The 23,649-nt window shown below is 39.6% G+C and overlaps 1 protein-coding gene across 1 annotated transcript in view; it reads left to right on the top strand.

Annotated features, from left to right (window-relative positions):
- Nucleotides 1-365: 365 nt before the first annotated feature.
- The window catches only part of ANKFN1 (ankyrin repeat and fibronectin type III domain containing 1), a 58,446-nt gene continuing 35,162 nt past the window's right edge, over nucleotides 366-23,649 (top strand). The window contains exons 1-5 of the mRNA XM_014255828.2: nucleotides 366-451; nucleotides 1,457-1,658; nucleotides 8,793-9,003; nucleotides 12,880-13,074; nucleotides 15,056-15,169. Coding sequence (XP_014111303.2) covers nucleotides 366-451; nucleotides 1,457-1,658; nucleotides 8,793-9,003; nucleotides 12,880-13,074; nucleotides 15,056-15,169 — 808 coding nt within the window. The remainder of the gene's footprint in view (nucleotides 452-1,456; nucleotides 1,659-8,792; nucleotides 9,004-12,879; nucleotides 13,075-15,055; nucleotides 15,170-23,649) is intronic.

Genomic DNA, 23,649 nt, shown 5'->3' with positions numbered 1-23,649 from the left:
TTCTTTAAAAACTTATTTTATTAGTTATTTACTAATAACATAGAAAAGTGGGAGGTGGATAATCAGTTTACTCCATAAACTCAGAGAAAATCAGTCAAAAATCCTTGCAGTATTGCTGCCTCCTGAATCCCAGAGATCTTCTAATCATCTCCACACTTGCACATTTATTTCAATTCCCTTGTGATTGCATACACTGTTGTTCTAACATAACAAAGTCTTTTCATCCCATAAGACAATTGTGTTGACTCTTCCTTCAGAGACCTGGTGTCTCTTCAATTCCCCTGGAGCATGGAGAACATGTGAAATTATTTGTAATAAGATATTTTTGTGCTCAGGGTGTCTGCTCACCACAGTGTACCGTGAGAATGGAAGATATAGAAAGCTTAGGAGACCTGGGTGGTATCTTTAATCTTAAGGACAAATACCTGCCAAAAGCAGCCTCAACAGCAGGGTGAGTGTTCAGTAAAGAATGCTTTTACTGGAAATAGTCATTAAAGTCTGGTCCTGCCATCCAGTTTGCTCAGAAGAAAGCTGAGACCGTGAGAACAACAAAGAATTTCTATCATAGTACCAAAAAAAAAAAAATTATTTCCAGAAAAGATAGTCTGAAAGGGTAGCCAGGTTTACTGTTACAACTGTGAATTCTCCTAGAGAGGCATCCTGCCTTACAGATGTGTACACACTCTTGTCAGGGGAAAAGGAAAATGGGAAGAAATGATGCACTTTTATCACCTTTTCAGTTAGAAATCCATAGGGACAGTTTCCTATGCCTGCAGTTGGGTCAAATCTGGTTCTTAGTTTTCCTTTGGAAAGGCAAAATTATTCCCACATAACATACTTCCAGAATTAAATATTAATTCAATTTTTCTTAATACAGAAAAATTACTGTAATGATAGAGCATAGAAAGTATTGTTTAATTATGAGATAATATGGAAATCCAGTTAGGTGGGGCAATCAGAGAGAGGCAGCAGTCCGCCTTGGAAGGGTTTGTACTCTAAATGGACAGGAAAAACACAGAGCAAAGTAAAGTAACACAACATGTAAACACAACCAGTGCCTGCCCACTACATGAGGAAGAAGCCATTCAGCATGAAACTGTCCACAGCAACATTTACTTTTGGGTGTCATTTTTTCTGACACCTGTACTGCCAGAACTCTGAAAAATACATTGTTTCCCTCATTTATTGAAGCCCTTTCTCCTTATACAAATTAGTAAATAATTCTGAGGTGGTCTGCTTTATTTTTACATTTTTAATTCTCTGTCTCCATAGATATCTATGGGTCTAATTCCATAAAGAGCAATTTGCCATCAAGAAAGTCCCAAACATGCCTCTGTGTGTCCAGAAACTGTGTGTGAAAGTGATTTCAGCCGCACCGTTCGTTTCAGCGACACACTTCTGATCAGTGATGTTGGTGTAGCAAAACCTCACTAGATGGCTGCTGTTTTCCTTCCAGAAAACCCTGGCTGAGAATGACCCAGCAAATGCACAACCTGAGCCTCCTGCAGAGCAAAAAGGCGAGCATGCCGTCATCCCCCAACGCTGCCAAGCGGCTGTACAGGAACCTGTCGGAGAAGCTGAAGGGCAGCCACACGTCCTTTGATGAAGCTTATTTCCGAGCCCGCTCCGACCGCCTCAGCCTCCGCAAGGCCTCCATGGTAAGTGCCTGAGCCCCACCACACTGCCAATTCACCCTCCTGGTCATCTCCTTCATCAGCTGCCTTTTCACCTGTACAGTGCTCATCATCTCGCTTTGTTCCCTGGCAGGTGTGCTCTTCCCAGCATTAGCACTCATGATGCTTTGTCAAAATAGAGTCTGACCTTCCTGAGGGGTAAAGACACCTACTCAAGTGTGAAATGCTTACATTTTACATCTATTATTTTAGGAGTAAACATGCTTATTTTAGGAGTGAGGTTGTAGCTTGGCACTTACATGACAAAATGTGAATTAAATCTATATATGCGAGTATTTCTCTACAAGAAAATAATAAAGTATTTTGAGGAAAGTGAGGATGGCTTTAATAGAAGTTCCCATTTTTCCAAATGTCAGAGCAAATGGAACTTTCAGGCATGGCAGATAAATGCAAGGCTGTGGTGATGGTCAGTACATAAGACTGTGGAAGAAAGAGATCACATGTGAAGGAGTCTGGCATGGGTACCCAACCAAATCCCATCCGAGCACTCTGGTACCAGCACAGTAAAATTTAGAAACACCTGCTGGAATTTACCCTCACAAGGGCTCCTGCTGCTGCCAGTGCTGGTGAGGTCACACAACCCCCAGTGCACACATTTTTGGGAATGGACTTTGTCCCTGAAATAACAGCCCAATGTAAATTCAGTGTACAGCAGAATTTACATTTTCTGTTTGCTGGAGGAAGATGAACATGCTTGCTGATATTGCCAAAACAAAATAAATTCCACTTTTTCCTAAGCAGGAAGAACATATTATTCAATGTCTCCTCTCAATTATTGAGTTTGTCTTCACTTTTGCACAGACCAATGATGGAGTCTGTGAATGCACCAGGAGATGCCCCTTGGAAGCAGCACTCTGCTGCACTCAATCAGATGTTTAGTGCAATGCAGAACTAAACTCAGAGTCTGACTGTGCCAGACAACAAAAATATTAATTACATTTTGTCAGAAGGGAAAAGGACACTCTAGACTCCTTTAACACTCACACATTATGTAAGAGACATATCAGTGCAAGAATTGGAAATTATTTTTAATTCAATTAGCTGATGCTGTCACCTAGGATCATCCTTTCCTGAAGACAGAGGACCCTTGCATGACCAATGGAGACTGTTGTCTCTCTCCTATGATGAAAGACCATGACCTGAAGGAAGCAGAGGATCATAGCTGTTTCCTCTCACCTCTTCCAGAGCCAGTAGATCCTTGTTTCATAAGAGAAGCCTGAAATTCAAACAAGGCTTGTGAGCTGGAGAACAGCCTTTTCATGTTAGCCAACAATTCTACTTTTGAGGGTTTCCAAATGCTTTTCAGTTTGTGGGGATGATTTGAATTGAGGTCTCAAACAGTGGGGAAATTATGAATTTTTAGATTAATTTTTTTTAGCCACTATCTTATCTTGTCCTTTTTTTTTTTTTTTAACTACAAGCTCATGTGTGACTGAGGGAGTGAAGGAGGAGAATAAACCAGCACTGGGAACATGCCAGAGCAGACTGACATGTAGGCTGAATGAATGCCAGTCTGTGAGCATATCTTCTGAGCAGTGTTTATCTAAATACACCCTTCAGATTACACATTTCTTCAAACATGGGCTCTTCTGTCATACTTCACTAATAAGAGAAATTGCCAGTGAGCTGAGCCAAAGGATTGAGGAGCAGGGCACTGCTGCTGGGGGCCGAGTCCTCTGCTAAACCTGAGGCAATAAATTACAACCTCAGATCTGTCCCTTTTCACTCTGTCAGCAGTGGGAATGCTCATTCCATCAGACATCACCAACAGGAGACTTTGATTTTGTGTGGATGGGGATTAAATGGGACACAGACATACCTGTGCTAACTCTGTCCCCCCAGCCCACTACATTGTCATGGGAGTGTCACAGCTTTTGTCACTGAGAACACCCAGCACAGGAACCTGCAGGTGTCACCAGTCTGGGGTCTGAGCTGGTGTCCACAACAGGCACTGAACAGACTCCCACTGAACTCTAGAGGTTTTGGATCCCATTCTATCCATTCTGCTTGTTGTTTTCCCAGTTTTCCCTAGAAGTAAACAGCAAGAAAACCATCAGTGAAGGGGTGGAAACATTCCAGGTCAGGTTGCTAGCTCATGTATTTTCTAATCATTGAGTTTCTGTGCCACTGAGCTAAGTTAAGGAGTAAAATCATGTCTCCAGACAAGTGAACAACATTTGTTAGAATTTGTTTTCTTTCAGCTTTGGCTAGTGAAGAGTTTTCTTTCCACTCTCTCTTGCTGTGCAACACTTTCCATTCAGTAAATTGTTGTCTTGCTGCAGACATAGCAATGTCCCAAAATAGCTTTATTCTTGAACTCATGTTTATCAAAACAAGTCTTTGCAGAAACTACTTTACCACTTTTTCCAACTCCAGTAGTACATAGTGGACTTTTTCAGTCAAACTTAGAGCAAATAGCTTGAAAGGGGCACTTCATTTTAATTAAGCTACATAAGATTGCATTTCTAAATACTCTGGCACTGAATCACTTACTGGAACATGGTTATTACTTACTGCAAAGCAATACTGTAGTTCTTTTCAGTATATACATTTGTGCATCACAGTAACACCTAAATAAATTAATCACGTAGCACAGCTGTCCAGCTAATGATTAGAGGCTGCAGGACTGAGTCAAGGAAAAGGCAATGCAAAAACTTCTCCTAAACTTCACCCAATCACTTTTAAATGTGATTCAGTTTTTCTTTGGATTTAATTTCTTTTGTCCTTTCAGAGCAGAAGTTATCTAATAAAGGTAAATGATGGCTCATGTTGGTATTTGTGACAATACCAGCTGGACTAAAATAGAGCACTGGGGTCTAAAGATATTACTCTTTATACCTGTTTGGATTTCTGATCCCTGGACTGCAGATGTCTGACAAATGCTGAAATACTTGAGAGTCTTCTACATGGAATGTGATAAGCTTTTTGCGGCAAACTGTACAATTTTCAAGTATATTTCTGTTTTCTGTGTGAAAGCAAATAGTTGGGGAAAAGTTGTGTAGAATTTTTTTCTGGACTTGGAGAGCTGGGGTGGATGCAAACTTCCAAATGGGGCAGTTCACCAGCATGGGTGATGATAGACATTAGATAGCTGATAGATATTTTGCTGCCTCTCCAGGATGATTTCTGAGTGTCTAGCACAGTTTGATGTGCCCTGCTGTGGATGAGGGATGCACACATGACCAGCTAGAAAGGCCTCATCACAGCTCCCATGATTTTACACTCCTTGAAGTCACAGGACTTGCTGATGGATTTCAGTCTATTGCTTGTGTCTGAATTGCTCATTTGGAAAACCTGATATTTGCAATTTGGTCTTGTAATTGTTTGGATTGGATGAAGTAGCTTATGATATTCACGCTCTGTTTCTCATTTAAATCAGTGCAGCTTTTTCAACCAGTTTTCTAATGAAATGAAGAAATAGAAATTTGCTTTTATTTTTTCCCTTTCTAGTGAAACTTTCTTGCCAACAGATCAGCTGGCAAGAGCATTTATGACAAATTAACTTAAACATGTGCTTAGATTCTGCTCAACAACTTACTTAGGGCCAAAATTTCACAAATACTACAGGTATTTCATTTGGAAAGCAGAAGTCCAAAGATGCATTTTCAAAGGCACACTGGCAGGTCTAAATCGTGATACCTGAATAAAAAAAAAAAAAACAACAGTTTAAATCAAAGTTTTTAAAATAATTCTACAGCAATCTGACAGGTAGGTAAAATCTCTTTTTAGTTTTAGGTGTGTGTGTGTGTCTATATATATATTTAAAAAGGACCAAATGCTTTTGTCAGCCATTATTTGGGTTAATTTCAGCTATAATAGCGAAGTTAGCCATCTCTCTTTTACTATCATGTAATAGTGAATTTTTTGTTTCTATAATGGAAGAAACTTAGGAGTTGTAGTCCAAGATTTCCTGAGTTTGTCACAGAATTGGAATTAAAGCTAAATAATGATACTGAGACTTAGGGTAACACTCTACAAATGCTAACTCATTTAACTTTTGTGCACATATGTAAAGCCAATTAAAAGATAATTACTTATTCTGTTTTTTTAAAAAGGGAAAACCATATGTGTACCCAGTGCCACAGAAGGGAAAATGTGAAGAGAGAAATAACTGCCTTCCTGTCCTGAGTGAGCACCACAGCCTTTCACCCAGTGATATCATCAGCTTTACCTTTTTATTCTGCTCCCAGACAGTTTCCAAAAATAAACTTAACTAAAAGAAATGCAGACTAATGCAGTCATTCCATTTCCTTCAAACAATTCCCTTTGTAATATGCTCTTGATTAATTCACTGCTAAATAAGTAATTTTCATAGCTGTGATCAGTTACAAGAGTAGCTTGTTTTCTGATTGGATCAAAATGTAGATGATTCTGAAGCATAATTATCCTGTATTCCTATAAAGAACACAGTAGAGAAAGTTCCAATAACAGTAGAAAAAGAACTTGAAATGGATGTTAATAGTGATGAAATGAATGCTGTTTAGAATGCTGATACAGAAGAATTGGTGAATGTATTTCTAGTGGAAGGTGTCCCTGTGGCAGGCTGTTGGCACAAGTTGATCTTTAAGGTCCCTTCCAGCCCAAACCTTTCTGTGCTTTTCTGATTTTACATTTCTAATAATTTCTATGAAAAAGAAACCTATCAGTTCACAATTCTTCATCTTAATAATGAAGTTACATAGATTGAAGAGCACAGCTTTCTTTTTCCTCTGTACTTCAAACACCAGCACTCTCTGTTAATTTTGAGTTACAATACAGTGACATGCAGCTGTTAAATCAATATCATTGTTGAGTGGAGCTGAAGACATACAGAATTATCAGAATCATACCAATAATTAAATTATTTTGTAATTATAATTACTTAAAATGCTTTTAATTTCTAGCAAGAGCACTTCATCCCTTCAGGCAAAACACCAGAATAAGAGTAAGGTCTCTGATATCAAGATTATAAATGTTTTACATAAGCAAGACAGGAGATATGTGGAGCTACTGGAATGATAAGAAATATTCCTGCATTGCAGTAAAAATTTCTGACATTTTTGAAGTTTTATCATATAATAAGGGAAATATATGCTGTCTTCTAAAGTTTTCTGGACATGTGCTCTCACTAACAACAGTGTATGTCCTTACAAACAATTTTTATCTTGAACAGAGGGGTTGATAAAAAATGACAACTAGAGCTGCTTGCCATTCAACTATCCTTTTTTCTGAGATTTTTATCTTGTACCAACCCTGGAGTGTGGTCAAAGTATTTGATTATAAAATTAAACCATCTTTTTTTTTGAATCTTACCATCTGGAGAAAAGTCTAAACCCAAGAATGTGACAGGGCCCCATCATTAGCACTGGTGATTAACTCATATCTTTTATTCTGCATGGAAATCTACAGAAAAAAATAAACCTACAGAAAAAATATTTCTCTAACATGAACTGTTCTGTACTTCAGTGTCTCCAAGGTCGATTCCCAAGTCAGAACTACTGTCCCAAATTTGCTTTATTGCTGCACAGCTCATCTCATCCTTAGATTAATATCTTAACATAAGTATCCCATTTCTTTGTATTGGCAGTTTGGGGTAAAGGGCATCTTATGTACATTTGTCTTCCTCTTCTGCTGATCCCCAGTATTCAGCACAGATTGGGTCTGTACCAAAAGTTTTAGGTAGCATCACCTTTGTAATTTCTTAGTGTGGTACTAATATTTCACGTGCAAAGAGTAGACCAGAAGATCCCTGTCAGGCCTGAAAATTTCTGAAGACACTTTTTAACTCATGCACATTTAAGAAAAGCCCCTGGAGAACTGATCAAATTCCAAGGTGAAGCTGGGGACTGCAGTTTCCAGGGCTGCTTGGAAACCTAGTCCATGTGTTTTATGAGGAGACAAAAGATGTTCCAGCAGGTCAGTGTTGTTTCACCGAGAGCAAACTCGGACACAGATATGCCTAATAAAACTATATCAATTTAAAAAAGAAAATTAAGTTTTAGAGTGGTTGAAGTGACTTCTAATCACAGTGGAAAATGGTTTTAATTCAATATTTATTTCATAGAATAAAGAGTGCATTCTGTGATGAGAATTTTCTCAGTGCTCCCTCCTTGTGGTTTTGGGACACAGGGAGCTGGTTTATACTGCATATCCAAATCTGTGCTCTGAGCCCTCCTTGCCTTGCTGGGCCTCCTGCTCCTGCTAATTCATTCCAAAGAGGGAAAAACCATATCAGGTACTTATGGCAATGGGACACTGGGAGAGAATTTAAAGAATCTTGGCAAATAACTTGGAGTTACTGCAGGCTCCAGAAGGATGTTCTCATAAAAGAAACCTGCAGGCCCTGCTACTCTCCTGCACCTGCTTCTCCCCAGCTCAATTAAGAAACAACAGGGGCCTTTGTGTTGTGCTATTCTTTTATCTCCTTGACATTGGTGAGGAAAAGGTTCAGTGGTTCTCCCTGCCTCAGATTTGGTGCCATGAAAGTTCCTGGGTTTGATTGCTGCTGCTCAGACATGCACACTGGGCAGACCAATTTTTCAGACACATTTCTACTTCTGTTTTTAAGGACTATAAATTTCAAGGTTATTTCTAGTTACAACTTAAATGCAATAACACAGGCACCTAGAAATAACTGAGGTGGTAGAATGAACATGCTGGCTCACACAGGAACTGGGAGGGGATTTCTGCAAAATTGCTTGTTTGATTTGGATTTTCATCACCTGACTGTAGTTTTCTTGAAAGTTTGAGTTTGAAAAACTCAGTAGTCCAAGGCTATGCCAAAACTGTAGCGTATCATCCAGCTCCACACTGCAAACAAAATGTTGCTGATACAGTTTGATTACAGGGCAGATGTCTAAAGAAGGATGTGTTTGTTCCATATGGTTTAAATCTCACTTGAATCTTCCCACATACCTGAAGCAATTTCAAGCACTTCAGGGGCAGACCAAGCTCAATTCTGCTGCAAACATTTGCCATGCTTCAAGCTGTGCCTAACTTGGGGCTGAAGGAGCAATATTTTATTTTGAGAAGCGATCTCACAAAATACAATTTTTCTCTATTTTTAAAGCACTAATATATGAAAAGTTTTACCAAGTTTCTGTCTTTATTGACACACAGAATTTTCAGTGCAATGAAGCTATGTTTGAGGCCGTAGAGCAGCAGGACCTGGATGCTGTTCAGATTCTTCTTTATCAATACACCCTGGAGGAACTGGACCTGAACACACCAAACAGCGAGGGACTCACTCCTTTGGATATTGCCATTTTGACAAACAACATCCCCATTGCCAGGACCCTTCTACACGTTGGGGCAAAGGAAAGCCCACACTGTAAGTAAAGGATACAAATTGACTTAGATACTTGCTTGTATGAGATCAATTCTGCTGTTGCTAGGGAAAATCAATTAACGGGCACACAAAAATTGTCTGGTTTTACTGTAAGGATGATTATAACAAGAGTGCTGGAGGATATTTGCAGCAATATCTGCTCATTGGATGTGTGCTCAGTAGATCTTTTTTGTTCTGTGTCTCAGATACACCAACTAATGAATCAGGTTGAGCTTCTAATGTGATTAACACAGGGGCAGCTGGGTTAACAGCAATTTTGAGAAAAAAATCCTTAAAAATATGGCAGCAGAACCTCAGGGATTCAAAGATCCTGGTCTGAAATGTAGAGTTTGTCATCAAAAATGAAAGGATGATGGGTTGTCTAGACTTTGCTTTATTTTGATTATCCTTTTGATTTTGGCTATGCTGCCTTCAGGAGGCTAGTTGTGTGGAAATCTATCACTTCCATTCCCCACAGACCCCTTACTACAGATCTTCAAATGGCCTAAAATCCCACTTAAATGAGAATTTCAAAGTTCTACAGAACCAGAGAAAATCTAAACACAAAACAGACCTTCTCACTTTACTGGAATACCAATATTGCTTGTAAATACATATTGTAGTTATAAAACTTCTTTGTATTCCTTCATGGGCCTTTTTATGCCCAGTTTGTGGGTTGGAGAGTGACTTACCAACCCAATTAATCAACCATATACCATGACACAAACTCTGACGCCTTACGTGGGTCTAAAAATACCCCGATGTAAGAGAATTTGTTTTAAGCTGTCAATGCCTATATTTAGGACATTCCCAGCAAGGCTATAATGAGACTGTGTTTGAGGGGTTCAGCCACTGCAGAGTCTGCCATTAATTTGAAGTTAGTTAAATTAACAACATTTAGTGCTGGCGTGTCAATCTCAGTGCTCCAGGAAATTGCACCTTGAGGCTACTAACATTGCCAGTTTTTTCACTGGAGAGTGTGTGTGCATGTGCATGTTGAGTTTTTTTGCCAGACCTTCAGTGTTGGTACACCTTTATTGCTTTTCTATATCCACAGCACTTATATTATCATTTATTCTGGCCTCCTTTAACCTTCCCTGGAGATTTTTGCATAGTGTAGCTGCTCAGTGAAAAGAGTTTTTTAGTTTTATATTTATTTGTTTATTTTTCTGTCATGGTTCATGACTGAGGCTTTAAAAAAAAGTGTGACAGCATTTAGAGTACATGATTGACTGCTGAAGCAACATTCATTAACCATGACAAATCTAGAGGAAAACACAGTCTTGAGTGTTCTAAACAGCAGTAAAAAAGACTAAACTAATTTTTCATTGACCTCATCTGTAAATAAATGCAGTCTGATGGCAAGCAGGGGCAATCATAAATTAGTATTCATTTCCTGTAATTAATGCAAACATGCCTATGAACACAGAGAATATGAATATATAACCACCTCATTTCCATTTCAAAATATACCCACCAAATTTCCACTTCACTTATCTTGATTTTTAGTTTTTCTGATTGAAATAACGGATGAAGCATTCTCAGTGAAACGCAAATGATCTTTTTGTTTGGGCTTCTTACCTGAAGGATTTGCAGGGGCTGAGAGCAAAATGCAAAAAGTTATTTTCAACCCTCAAAACAAAGGTTCACAGCATCTTTGTGCATGGCTTCACCCTTGTGGAACTGAGTCACTTGTGGATGGCAGTCATTTTCTGTTTTCTCCAGACTTTCTGCTCTGCTTTCCATACTCAACTGACCCTGTTCAAGTTAAATCCTGTTTGTATCATCTCAGGGCTGCAGGAACATGGTCCAGCACCCAGCAGGAGTATTTTCGCTTCTCTCTGGTGGATAATTGAGCAACACTTCCACAGGCTGAATGGGAGGGTAAAATCCTGACTCACCTGGTTTTTGGGACTGGACGCAGCATCTCTTAATGTGGTTACAAGGGTACAGCACCGAGCTGAGAGAAGGCAAAATAGAGGAATTCCTTATTTCAAGTGCACACAGAAAGCTTCCTTCATGGAAAAACCTTTTCTCTTCCACTGCATATATTAGCTGTAGTCATCCAGCTGAAATCTCATTATAGCTTCTAATCTAACTCTGTAGAAAAGAGGATCTGGAGGACAGACAGCTTCCATCTGTATCACCTGGATTTCTGCCTGGAACAGCAGCAGATAAAGCAATAGATAGTAAAACTAGGATCTTCATTTCCACATGGAACTCAGATTTTATAAATCTCAACAGGAACCCAACATCTTTTAAAAACAAAATAACTAAGATCGGAGAGTACAGCATTTAAAATACTAATTTAGCTGGGGAAAAGACAAAGTTTTGTCTTTTCAGTTGCTATTATGAAACTGTATATGGTGAAATATACTCATGGTTTGGTTTGTTTATGTTAACCCAAATAAAAATAAGATTAAAATTTCTACTGGCTGATAGGACACGTTTCCAAGACTCAACAAACGTGGATCTGAACCTTGATTAAACAGATAGAGACAGATCCTTTGTCAGAACTTGAAAAGATGCCAATTCTCAACCACCTGAAGCTCTGGCACATAAAATCTCCTTCCTCAGTCCTGTTGTGCTATCAGATGTGTTGCATGTTTATTGAAGGCATGGATCCAGGAAATCCTATCACCTCTGGCCTCCCAGTAAACAACAGTTCTGCGGATACCAGCAGGTTCCAGGGAGCCTGGCCATATGTCCCTGATGTCCATATGAGGAATGATCAAACTTAAGAAGGATGGCTTCAAGCCAGCTTCTGGAAGCAAAGTCTTAGAGACAAACATTCTTCAAAAACAACCCTTTGGATGTCAGAGGTGTTGAGTAATTCTTTGCTCTCCTGTGGCTACAAAGATCCCAGGGCACTTTTCACATCAGTAGGGTTATTCTTAGATCCTGCTAAACTCTGGCTGTCATACAGTTACAGGAGACAGAGGCAAAAGTTAAAATGAGAGGCTCAGGCTGGATAAAACAAACACCTTTTTCACTATAGAGACAGTGAAGCTGTGGAACAGTCTCCATCCATCCTGGGAAGTTTTCAAATCAGACTGGATAATGCCTTCAGTAACTCAGTCTGACTTCCTGTCTGAGCCTGTTTTGAAGAGGAATCATCCAGAAAGGGTCCTTTCAAATCTAATTTGTCCCATATGGTCCCAGTTTGGAAATAGCACATTCATATCCACATATATATTTGCTCCTATGGTGTTTTGGTGTCAAAAACCTGTCAGGCTTGGTGCTCTATAGTAGTACACGTGTGTACTTCTTTGAAAGCAAAGCAGTGGGAGATCCCAAGTCAGAATACAATTTAATAGGAAAATTAAAATGAATGCAATCATACAGAAACATTTCCAGAGTCAGAATACAACCTGACACCCTCTTTGTTGGGGTGTTGGTAGCAGTCCCATTAAATGGTGGCTGCAGTCCTCCTGGAGTGACAGATGTGCTTCTGGTGAAGCAATGATCCTGTAGAAGGGTGTAGTTTTCCTCTGAAGATCCAGTGGGGATGCAGATGGGTCCAGTCTTTCTCTGGGAATCCAGTGGGGAAAGGCTGACTGCGGTGTTCTGAGTCTCAGATTATATCCAGGTAGGAATGCTTGGCTCCTCCCCCTGGGTGGAGCATCCCACAGTGGGATGATGGAATTTTATCAGTCCTGCAGTGAGACTCAATGGCTCCTTCACAGAAAATATCCCCCTGGAGGGAGGATGGGTGGTGGAAGAGATAAAGAACACTGCCACATCTGGTTTTAACAGTTTATGAAGATGGTGATAGAATACATACTTTTGGGTACAGTTTACATCGTAACCTAAGACAACGTATTTTGAACACCGCCAAAATTTTGCTGAGCATTTCCTATTTCCCCCTTTTTGTGGAAGTTGAGACCGTGGAGAGCAGGTCTACACACCTGAGCACGCTGGTGCAGGAGGCCCAACAGAGAGTGGCGGAATTGTCTGCGCAAGCAGCAAGTGAAGGGCTGGGCATGGAGAGCACCGAGAGGGAAAAACAGCTCAAGAGCTGGGAGTGGAGGGCCAGGCTCTACCAGCGCATGAAGGCCGGCTACGAGCATGCCCGTGAGTATGTTGCCTTTTTCTCAACCTGGAAATGAAACTCAAGGTAATTTTGGTAAGGAGGTAAAAGAAGAGGATCTTTACTTGAAGGTCTTTAGGGGCAGTTATGGAACGATGTCCACAAAAGCCCATCCCTACAGGGATTAATACATTTTTATAGGTTCTAGGAAATTAACATAATGGATAAAAAGCACCAATTAGGAGGACAAGTGATGCAATTCCCCCCCAGGTCAAGCCCCTCCTCTGGAGTTCCCCCATCGGCACTAGCTGTGCTCTGTCCAAGAAAATGTATCTTGGAGTGTTGTTCTCAACCTTGGTTCTCAGGAAGAAGAAAGATAGTGCTGGGTCTCTGCACCTCCCAGGGCTTGGAGCTCTGGAATTTGTTTTGTCTTTCTGCTTAAGGAAAGGCTCTGGAAAAGTACTGGGAAAACTAACTACTGACACAATAGGCTACAGAGATACAGATAGGTGTGTGAAGAATACAGAGAACATATAAAAGGAAAAAAGGCAAAAACAAAAAGGCATCAAGTAGAGGGAAACAGCAGAATTCCAGGCAGGAATCTGCAGCTGAGAACCCTCTCCAAAGATGCTGATTCTCACAGCACTGCTGTGGAGCAGGAGGGGGTTGGCATGGGGAAACTGAGGCACAAAGGTGAAATGGCCTTTCCAAGAGGGAGAAGGAAATGGGTTTAGAACAATCTGAGAGCAACAAGGACAGCTCCTTTGACTGCATAACATTAATAAGACATCCAACATCCCAATTATTTGTTCAGGATGTAATGATTGTGCCCTGCTTATCTCTACTCCTGGATCTCATTTAACATGTTTAGAATTTTAAACAGGATGCTGTAAAACAACATATGAATAGGCAGGAAGAGGGATGGGGACATTGGCCTTTTCTCTGGTGTAATTAGATTATTTTTCAAAAGAACTTACTATTTTGGAATGGGATCATTCTAAATACTTGATCAGACTGTGAAATTTCATTTTGCACTTAAGTACTGTAAAAATTTAACCTTAATTTTGGTAAGCACTAATCTTAATCTTGGTATTCATTTCATCACCACAGCCACAAACTGAGTCACTTTAAACAGCTGTACAAGTGAATCTGTATCCAAATTAAATGGGAATTTGGGCCCAAATGAAGGACTAAACAGGCCTGAATTTTTTTGTGGATCTTTTAGCTCTAGCCTATGTGATGAAATACAGTCATTGCTATTAACATTTTTACAATTATCTTTATATAAATGTACTTACAAATAATTTTCTCAAATTTATTGTATGCTAAGGTTATTTCTTCAAGACATGTAGTGCTCCTTCTCTTGGATACTAAATACAGGAAATACAAATGTAGTGAAAGTTAGTATACTGATTTTTTTAATCAATCCCAGCAGTAAGTCATGGCATTTTGTGTTTGATTTCTGAATTGAGTCTGATTGATAATTCTGCAAATTAAGCTTTTTTTTCCCTCCTTTTCTTTTTTTAAACAAAAATATTAGGCCAGAATTGACAGCTGTATTTTGGAACTGTTACACCGAAACTATTGTGGAATTTGCAATTTTTGAACTCAAATAACATAAAAACATTTTCTGTTTTTTGATAAATTTGAGTTTGTTAGTGAAGCCATAAAGGTTTCATTAGATCTTTGTGGTTTTTTCCTTTCTCTCTCCTATTCACCCAAAGAGATTCATAGGGTCTTTTCATTGACATAATTAGCATGAATCTGTTTTATTGGGTTACATATATGCAGGAAGATATTTTTAACCAAAAAGGAGCCAAAAAACATGATGGAAACAAATGGTGTCTGCAGGATATTGTTAGCAGGGGCACTAATTAAAATGCTCAAAAGGCAGAAAACACAAACACCTACAACCCAAAGCTCACAATTGCAGGGTGATTTTCAGTGGGTTCTTTGAAGGCACAGGAACATTGTTTGAATAGGATTTGTTGTGCTGAAGAGCTGATGTTTTCTCTTCTCTCCCAGGAGCCCCCGAGGCGCCAACCAATGTCTGTCTCATGGTAACGAGCAGTACATCACTCACTGTCACCTTCCAAGAGCCCCTCAGTGTCAACTCAGCTGTGGTGACCAAGTATAAAGGTATTGGATTTAGACATCTTTCAGTCCCCTTAACAAAGTACAAAAAATTTGAGGGCTAAGTAGCAAAGGTATTTATCTACAGGAGATTGTATTATGATGCAAGTAGTGTTTAAATGTAATTATTTTCCCAGTAAACAGACATAGAAGTGGAATTTTCTTGAAAGATTACCCAAGGACAAAATTTTTATTAAAAAAAAATAATAATAAAAAAAAATTAACGAAAAGTTTTCTCCATGAGTGCTTTGAAGAAGTTTGCTTGACTCACTGTGGTTAAGACATCGGCTCAATGACTGGGTTGAGATGAGCAGTTACAAAACACAAACTAACTTTTGGTGCCTGTGGGCTCCTGAAACCATGTGTATCCTTGTAAAAGCCAAACCCACACCACCATTCCTTAAAGGAATGCCTCTGGAAGCTGAAACTTCTGGCAGAGGCATCATACAGCCCAATTAATTAGCTATTCCAGGGTTGCCACATCATTCTTGGAAGAGTGATACATTTGGGGTGGCACCAGTTAGCTGCAAAGTGCAATGAATAAGAAAATGCTTTCATCTGAATAGCCCTGTTGAATAGAGATGGTTTTAAAACAGGATTTCTGTTCCACAGGAAATTCCAACATTAAGAAAAAAAGCAAGTTTTATTGAAGATTAGAACAAAAATGAGAATTTTTAAAATTTCCTGTTTAAAGGAACTTTCAGGTTTTCTACAATCTTTGGAACAGTAAGTTCTTCAGTATTAAGCACAGCAATCCACAGCCTCCAGCTTCCAGTGGGAACAAGAATCCTCCCATGGGCCAAGGGATTGGGGATCTGAAGCCTCCTTGGTCCTGCCCAGGGGAGTCAAGGAGTGGGGGCCTGAAAATCTTCTCAGCTATTTCTCCCAGTTTCTCCCTTCATGCTTCCTGCTGTGTTTGTTTCTTTGTATTAATCATTGAGAACTCCTTTCCGAGGTGCCTAAAACTAAAATTTCCATACTCACATCCAGAACCCTCCTGGCTGTGTGGTGGGGAGTCTGATTTGTGTTTCCATGGGTGTGTGTCCCAGAGATGGTTCCAGCAGGAGAGGTTCAGGAAGACCCTGTCCCTCAAGGGTCCAGCAGCTCCTGGAGCCCTTCCAAAGGTGGGACATGCAGTGCACAGGCTCCACTGGCATCAGCACAAGCTCCCAAAGCACTACAGAAGCTTATTTTGGAAAAGGAACATTCTTTCTTTCCTCCTCCTGCTTCTGGTCACAGATTCCACTCATCACTGGCTGTGCCCAGCAAAATAGTTTTTTACATTCTATGAAAAAACCCAAGCTCCCAGACACCACTGAGGCCATCAAAGTGATAATGCCCTGATAGCCTCAGTAGAAGGAAAATTACTGTATTACACCAAGTCAGCTGTGCAGTGCTGCAGGAAGTGTGATTTTCAAAAACATCAAAGCCCTTTAGAAGCCTAAATCTAATTTTCAGCAATGGGTTGTGTTGCCAGGAAACTAAATTTCATTTAAGAGCTTCCCACTGCCTGATTTACTTGTGAAAACAATACTTGGGCTCCTGAAACACCAAAGTTCTCTTGCAAATATCAGACTGCTCTTCATAATAGTTGTATTTTAAATAACTCTGAAACATTGTCCACCCCCTAATTATAATGATTCTTGGTATTTTCACTGGAAATAAACAACCAAACAGAGCTATTTTTAAAAAATAATTTTCTGAAAGTTGCAGTACTTATCTCTTGGGTATTCATTTGGGCTGAGCCTGGTTTGTACCATGTCAGTGGTGTCCTGTTTTTGATAAACACAGCATTCAAAGAAATTTAATCCAACCTGACCTAACTTTCTGATCAGACCAGGTAGGACTGCCCTGTATTCTGAACTACCTTCACTTGTGATCATTTTATGTTTTATCAAGTTGACAGTTAGTCTTGCCAGAATATTCTTTTTAAATCCTTTGTCCCAGGAGACTTGCATATTTACGGTTAGATAAAAAGAAAGATCATTAATAGCTCCTTTTGGTGACTTTCAGGAATTAATTAAGCACTGTTTGTAGAATTGTTTATTACATTATGGAGTGAGATTCTTTGTGCTACTTTGAGGGGTCATAAAATGAACCTTTCAAATGATCACTTGCAAGAATGATTAGAACCAGCTAGCAATTACCAGCCCTGAAAGGAGAGCTTGATAGCTTGATAACAGTGTGAGGATCTTTTTAGTCAGATATATAAACCTCCTGTCCAGAAAATCATCAAAGCATTTTGCTAATTCAGGAACAAAACAAAACAAAACAAAACACAAAAAAAAAAAAAAAAAAAAAAAAGGCTGTTAAGGTGTTTGGGTTTTTTCCCTCAATACTTTACTATTTCTTTTTCTAAGCAAATTAAAATTCAGGAGCATTTGCAACAGTGTTTAGGGAATACCTACTCATTAACAGAAACTAACAATGTTCTTTTCTCTGGATCTGAACTATAGGGAATAAAAACTGACATCAATTTTGTTCAGTTTAGTTTAGTTCCCTAAAAACAATGAAAAACTTCCAATTCCATTTTTCCCATGTCATCTTTCTTTTTTTCTTTTTTGTTTCCTTTTTCTTTAATATATTTTTTCCAAAGCTTTATTTGCCCAAATGCCTTTTAGAAACTGAGCTTGGAACATTACCTAACTGTCTGCTGTTTTCCTGTGTGTGATCTTTTCCCTTGTTAGCTGTATAACTTACAAATAATCATACAGGAGAATAATACTTTGCACTCACTCTCTAACCACTAAAACCATCTCACTTCATTAGGAGATTTAATTTTAACCACACACAGTGAATGGGTATTGACTTTGGTGTCCCAGCTGGATGGCAGCTCAGTGACTGCATTCTGTTCAGCCATTGCTTTAAGGAGCCAGAGTATTCTTTACTTCCTTTCCTGGATTGTTGTTTAATGTTGCAGGCACCATCCTAATGGCTCCCTTCAGTTTCCCTCTGGAGAAGGCTGCAGTGTGGTGGTGGCTGACATGAAATGATTCCTAAGTATATTGTAACTTAGTAAAGTGTTTTGAGGCTGGAAGCAGACAGGCATGCCATAAATCAATAATAAACGTAATAATCTGCTCCATGCTAGAGAAAGATTCAAAGCCAGAGACACCTCACCCCAGCCAGTTTTAGGAAGGATGTGAAGCATCACTGTAATATTGAGGAAAAAAAACCCTGCCCTTGGCTAATTGTGCCCTAGAACCAAACCTCACATCCCACCGTGGAAGTACTTAGGACCTGCTTTAGTTTTACATCTTTGAAAACGCAATCAAAACGTTCCACGTTTACACACAAAACAACTTGCCACAGTTGGAAGCCAGGGAGAGCTTTCTGCTTGTACCAGCACTCTGGTACTGCAGGATGTTTTGTTATCCCAGAGCTACACCAGTGCAACCATCTCGATGAACAATTCCCCAGAGCAGCATAACCCAGACAGACAGCACTCAGCTCCCAGGAACATCCCACTAGGGACCAGCAGCAAGTGCTGCAAAGCTTTTTTTCAGAGCTGTTCTTTTTCACTAATCAGCCTTTCTAGGGTTCACATGTTCCCCACAACACATACACATAAAGAGCAGGTTTTTTCAAAGGAAAAAAATAAGAAGTAATGTTAAGTGATTTTGTCTTACTTTTTTTTTTCTGTGGATTTAAAACCTGCTTATTATTTTGCTTTTACAGTGAATAAGTACAGATAAACTTCCTCTTACTGCATGATTTTTTTTTCATCCATTTCTCATCAGAAGTAGCCATAATAATGCTGTGATCCCAAAGTATAGAATAAGGAAGAAAAATGGACACAGTGCTGATCACAACCTACTGGAAAGGATCACCATGCAATGAAAAATCTCTGTTTATATTTTATTTACAATTTTTAAACAAACATCTATATTCCCTTTTGAAGAAAAAAAATGAAACAGCTTGTATAACCCAAGTTGAGCTAATTTATTTTAGAGCCTGGAACTATTTATGTTTGAAGAGAGAAGAAGAAAGACATGTTTGATGTAGCAAACAAAGCTAATCTTCTCTGTTTGGTTGTAGCTGTGGATGCCAAGTTATTTCCCAGATAGTGATGCTGAGCTGTCTAGGCCACTTTAGCCCTTTTTACCTTTTTGTTTAGTTTGGTATTTTAGGAGAGTATTTCATGTTTGTCAGAACTTCCCAGCTGCCTTCCAGGATTTCTTTTGAATGGAGAGAAGATTTTTAACTTCAGTCAGCGTAGATCTTTAAAACACAAAACAAAACAAAACAGGTTGGCTTAGACCAGGAAAGAAGGAGTTATGTTTTGCTTAAATTTTGAGAAAAGGTCATTCCCTGACTCCCTTCTTCCAAAACACTTTGTGGTCCATTTCAGAATTTTTTTTGAATGAGAATAATTTTAATTGTCTTTGAGTCACTGTTTCAGTCCTGGCTGGATATGCAGTGGATCCAGGATGTTGCTGTCACACAGCTGCATGAAATGGGTCCCAGTCCAGAACAGCACAGCAGAATTTGCTGTTGTCATTGGGAGTCTCAGCTAAAGGAGGGGTGGAGCTGCCTTTGCACCAGGGTCAGCACCTGTGCTCAGGAATCAGGAGCCAGGGGCTGTTTGAGACCTGTTCAAAAGAAACCTGGATCTGGGATTCTCAGCTGGCTTCTCTCCAGGTCAATGGAAAATTTATGTTAAAGATTTCAGTGTGAAAAACCTCCAAAACTTCACAGGCGTGATCTGTACATTTTGATTGTGATTCTGCATGTTCTGTTCTTGGGGGTATTCCTTTCACAAATAATCTCATCATTTTGTGTGGGCTTCTGCTTGTCCCCATGGGCACATCAAAAATTGTCCTTCTATATTTGACCAAGTCTGGATTTGTTCCATAGCAGGTTCCCTGCAGTGATCCTCAAAGACCTAAATATTCAGATATGTTGCTATATTTCTATACAGATACCTATATGTATCTTTCTCCACTTTGGTGGCAACTGTCTGCTCACACAGCAGTGTCAGAGTGGAAAGCTGCAAGCCTGTGCTTTCTTTGATTTCTAGAAGAACCCTGGTTATGGAGATGAATGCTTGTGCACACGAATCTTATGAAAACAAAGTGCTTTAACAATAATACCTCTGTCTCTCTAAAGCAGATGCTGTGTCACTGCTTGATTCTGGTCCAGTCCATAGTGGAACTGAGCAGCATTCTGCACTTCATCTTGAAACCCTTTCCACTTATTATTCAAAGTTTCTTTGTATGTTTTGAAACTTGTTCTTTCTTTCCTTAAAACAGTTCTTGCTCCATTAAAAGAAAAGAGAATACATTTCTTTGTAAGACATTTGAATTTATCCTGCTGAATAGGTGTGGTCTGATATTTTTTACAGTAGTTCATTTATGCCATTTTATTAGGTCTCCCGGGCACTTTATTTGCACGTTACATTTTGGTAGCTAACAGGACTGTGCAATTTGACTTCTATTTTTATGCCTAGCCAGTACAGAAATGTATAAAAGTTAAAACAAACCTTTCTATTTCTAGCTCCTGTCAATGTCTGTAGTATGTGCTGGACTTAACATAAAATTTAAGACCTTCTATTATTTAAGTTTGTTATGTATTTAAAATCACCTTTGAACATGAATCACATATTAAGTGATGGTGTAATTAACGAATGTAGCTAATCAAACACCAGTTACTCAGCTGAATCATTCTTTCCTCCTGCTTTGTGTTTTATATGGATTTTGAACAGCAGCTCAGGATGAATAGCTCTGAGAAAACCCAGACATACAGGCTCTACTTTTGTCTGCCTTGGTTTCTAAGGAAAAAGGCTTGTATCATGATGTTGTTGAATTTTTTACACTGCTTTGTCTTTTACATTTGCTTTGACTTAGCAAATTAGTAAGTCATGGGGGATTTTTTTGTTGTTTGCATGTGGCTGTTACAGCTTCCAGTTCATAGGTATGGCATAGAAGAGGTGAACTCCTTATAGTCAGTGGCAGGACTGGGACTCAAGACCTTCAGCTTCTGTCTTGAAGGAGGTCCATGATTTAGCAGGTATTTTGATTAATGGGTTTGGGAATGAAGACTCATTGAAGACTTCAACAAAACCAGAATGTCTTCAAAGGGTTTATGGCAAAGTTTCCCTGCTCACAGCTTCATCTTAAGTCTTCTCTGGCCTATCATGGGCTTTCCTGGACCATTGAAGAGCATCAAAGGTCTGGGTCTTATTTTCCTCCCCAGTCAAAGCCTGATCCTGTTCCCATAATCAGATCTGACCCCCCGAGCTGATGCATGTCTGTAAATTTGGAATCAGGTTCTGGGATCTGCTGCAAGCTCCTGATTTGTGCATTGAGCATCAACTGCAGGGTTTGCTGCTTCCATGCACGAGTGCCCAGTTAGTTCAGGCATGAACACCCCAGCAGTTTGTGCATGAGCACCCAGTTCATTTACTGAACACCCAGCTGGCTCAGCCATGAGCTCCCTCTTAACCCATGTCTGAGCTCAGTCAGATCTCACCTGAGCACCCACCTGGCGCACTCCTGAGCACAGTGATGGGCATGGATGGAAGGTTCCAGTAGCCAGGGAAGGAGTGGGAGGAGGTCAGGAGAGGCTGTGGGCTGCACACAACTGGCCTGGCCTGGCTCAGTGTGATGGAAAACCCAGCATGGAGTGAGAGCCACAGCAGGGAGAAGGGAGGCTGACAGCAGGAAAGGGGGAGGATAAGTGGATTAAGCTCAGTCTAGTAAGGATGGTGGGAAGGTGTTCACTTAAATACTGGGGTTTTTTAATTATATTTACTTTCTTCTCACTTGTAATGAATTATTAGAAATTTGTGTTAATTGGCAATAAATTAAATTAAGTAAAAACTCCTCAAATCAAGGCTGTTTTGCCTGCAACACCTGCCTGCATGGCTAGGGAAGGTGAAAGCTCTTTAAGTTATTGTACAGATTAGTTAATAAAGAAATAAAGTCCTTAATATGGTTAATCAACATCTATGCAGAAAAATCCCTTTTTATACCACAGAACTAGAGGACAAGGAGTGGAATCCCCTTAAACAGGTAACTTGAGTTAGTGTCTGTGTACTTCCTTCCTTTGCTCTCCACACTGTGCAGTGCTCTGCTTTGCCTCCTACATTGAGACAGATTTACTTTTTTGTGTGCATTTTCTCAGCTGCTCATTATAAATTAGATTTTAATGTCATGCTTTGGGACGAATCTGAGCCTGCCCCGTGTGCACTTCACACCAACAATTGGTCCTTGCATGTGGGAGCTTCCCCCCAGCTCTGGCTGCACAGATCACAGGAGAACAACATTCCCACTGGGAGGGGAAGCTTGCAGAATCCAAGCCAAGCTTTTCTGGGATGTGAAGCCTCTGCATAAGAACCCCATTTATTCTCCAGTCTTGTCTCACAGTTCTAACACATGCTCTCTCTCACTTTTCCTTCCACAGTGGGATATGTTTGTCATTTTAGGGCTGAGAAACAAATCTTGGCTGTTATTATAATCCATTGTAGCTTTCTAACCACTGGCCCACATTGGAAGGCTGAATGTGCACCCACATGGCACATTTTCTTAGTTATTTATAAAATGTTAATAAGAAATGTCATTTTCACTAACAGAGGAAAAAATTTCCTTCTTGTTCTGAAATAGCTGGTCTTATTGCAAACAGATAAAGAATTGCTGGGATTTAGAAAATGCTAATCAAATACTTGAGAAAAAAGATTTTTTTTTTTTAATACATATATTCTCTTGGTGAGAATTTTATTAAAATTTCAGTAAAAATAGTGTCTTATAAATCATTTCTACAATGCAGATTTGCTTTAAGATGAACTAGTGAAACTATGACCAAGCAAAGATGTGTCTTTGGCACCTAGCCTGCTGTCATAATGGTTCCCATAAATGTCAAGACATAAAATAGAGTATTCTGGCCTGGGTCAAAGGAACATCCAGAAACGGGGCCACAAGAAAGGTTATTTAAAATCATTGGTTATTATTAGCAGGTGCAAAACGCAAAGGAGCCCAGAGCGGTTGGGAAGAAGATTTACTGCAAATAAAGTACTCGATTATTAAAAAAAAAAAAATCTCTGAAATAAGTATTGCGAAGATTTATAACCATGGAAGTTCCAAATGAAGATGTTCTCTCTAGGAATAGTCTAGAGATGCTTTTCTTGGTACTCTGTCTTGCACTGTTCTGTCCTGTTATGCTGAGAGGCCCTCAAACCCTGCTGCAGCTCTTTCCCACCACACCACAGCAATGCTTTGTTTGCCTCAGCTGGGAACAGAGCTGGTTTTTTGCATCTTTTTTCATTCCTCTTCAGCTTTACTGGTGCTTCTACTAACCCAGTACAAAGAGCCTTGGATAGGTTTACAGAATTAACTGAAATGATAGATAAGATCCAAAATAATGAACACTAGTATTTAGAACAGTTTGGAGCTCAGGTTTTAATTTAAGCTGTACCTGGAAATCCAAGTCCCAGGGCATGACTGTGTTTTAACTTCTGTGTTTGCACAAACTGCTCAGTGCCAAACATT

The sequence above is a fragment of the Pseudopodoces humilis genome, chromosome 21, assembly GCF_049639895.1.
Source record: "Pseudopodoces humilis isolate 2021_Gansu_Grassland_sample_001 chromosome 21, ASM4963989v1, whole genome shotgun sequence".
NCBI classification, from domain to species: domain Eukaryota; kingdom Metazoa; phylum Chordata; class Aves; order Passeriformes; family Paridae; genus Pseudopodoces; species Pseudopodoces humilis.
The sequence above is the reverse complement of the archived record's forward strand: the minus strand, read 5'-3'. Positions and strand labels throughout refer to the sequence as shown.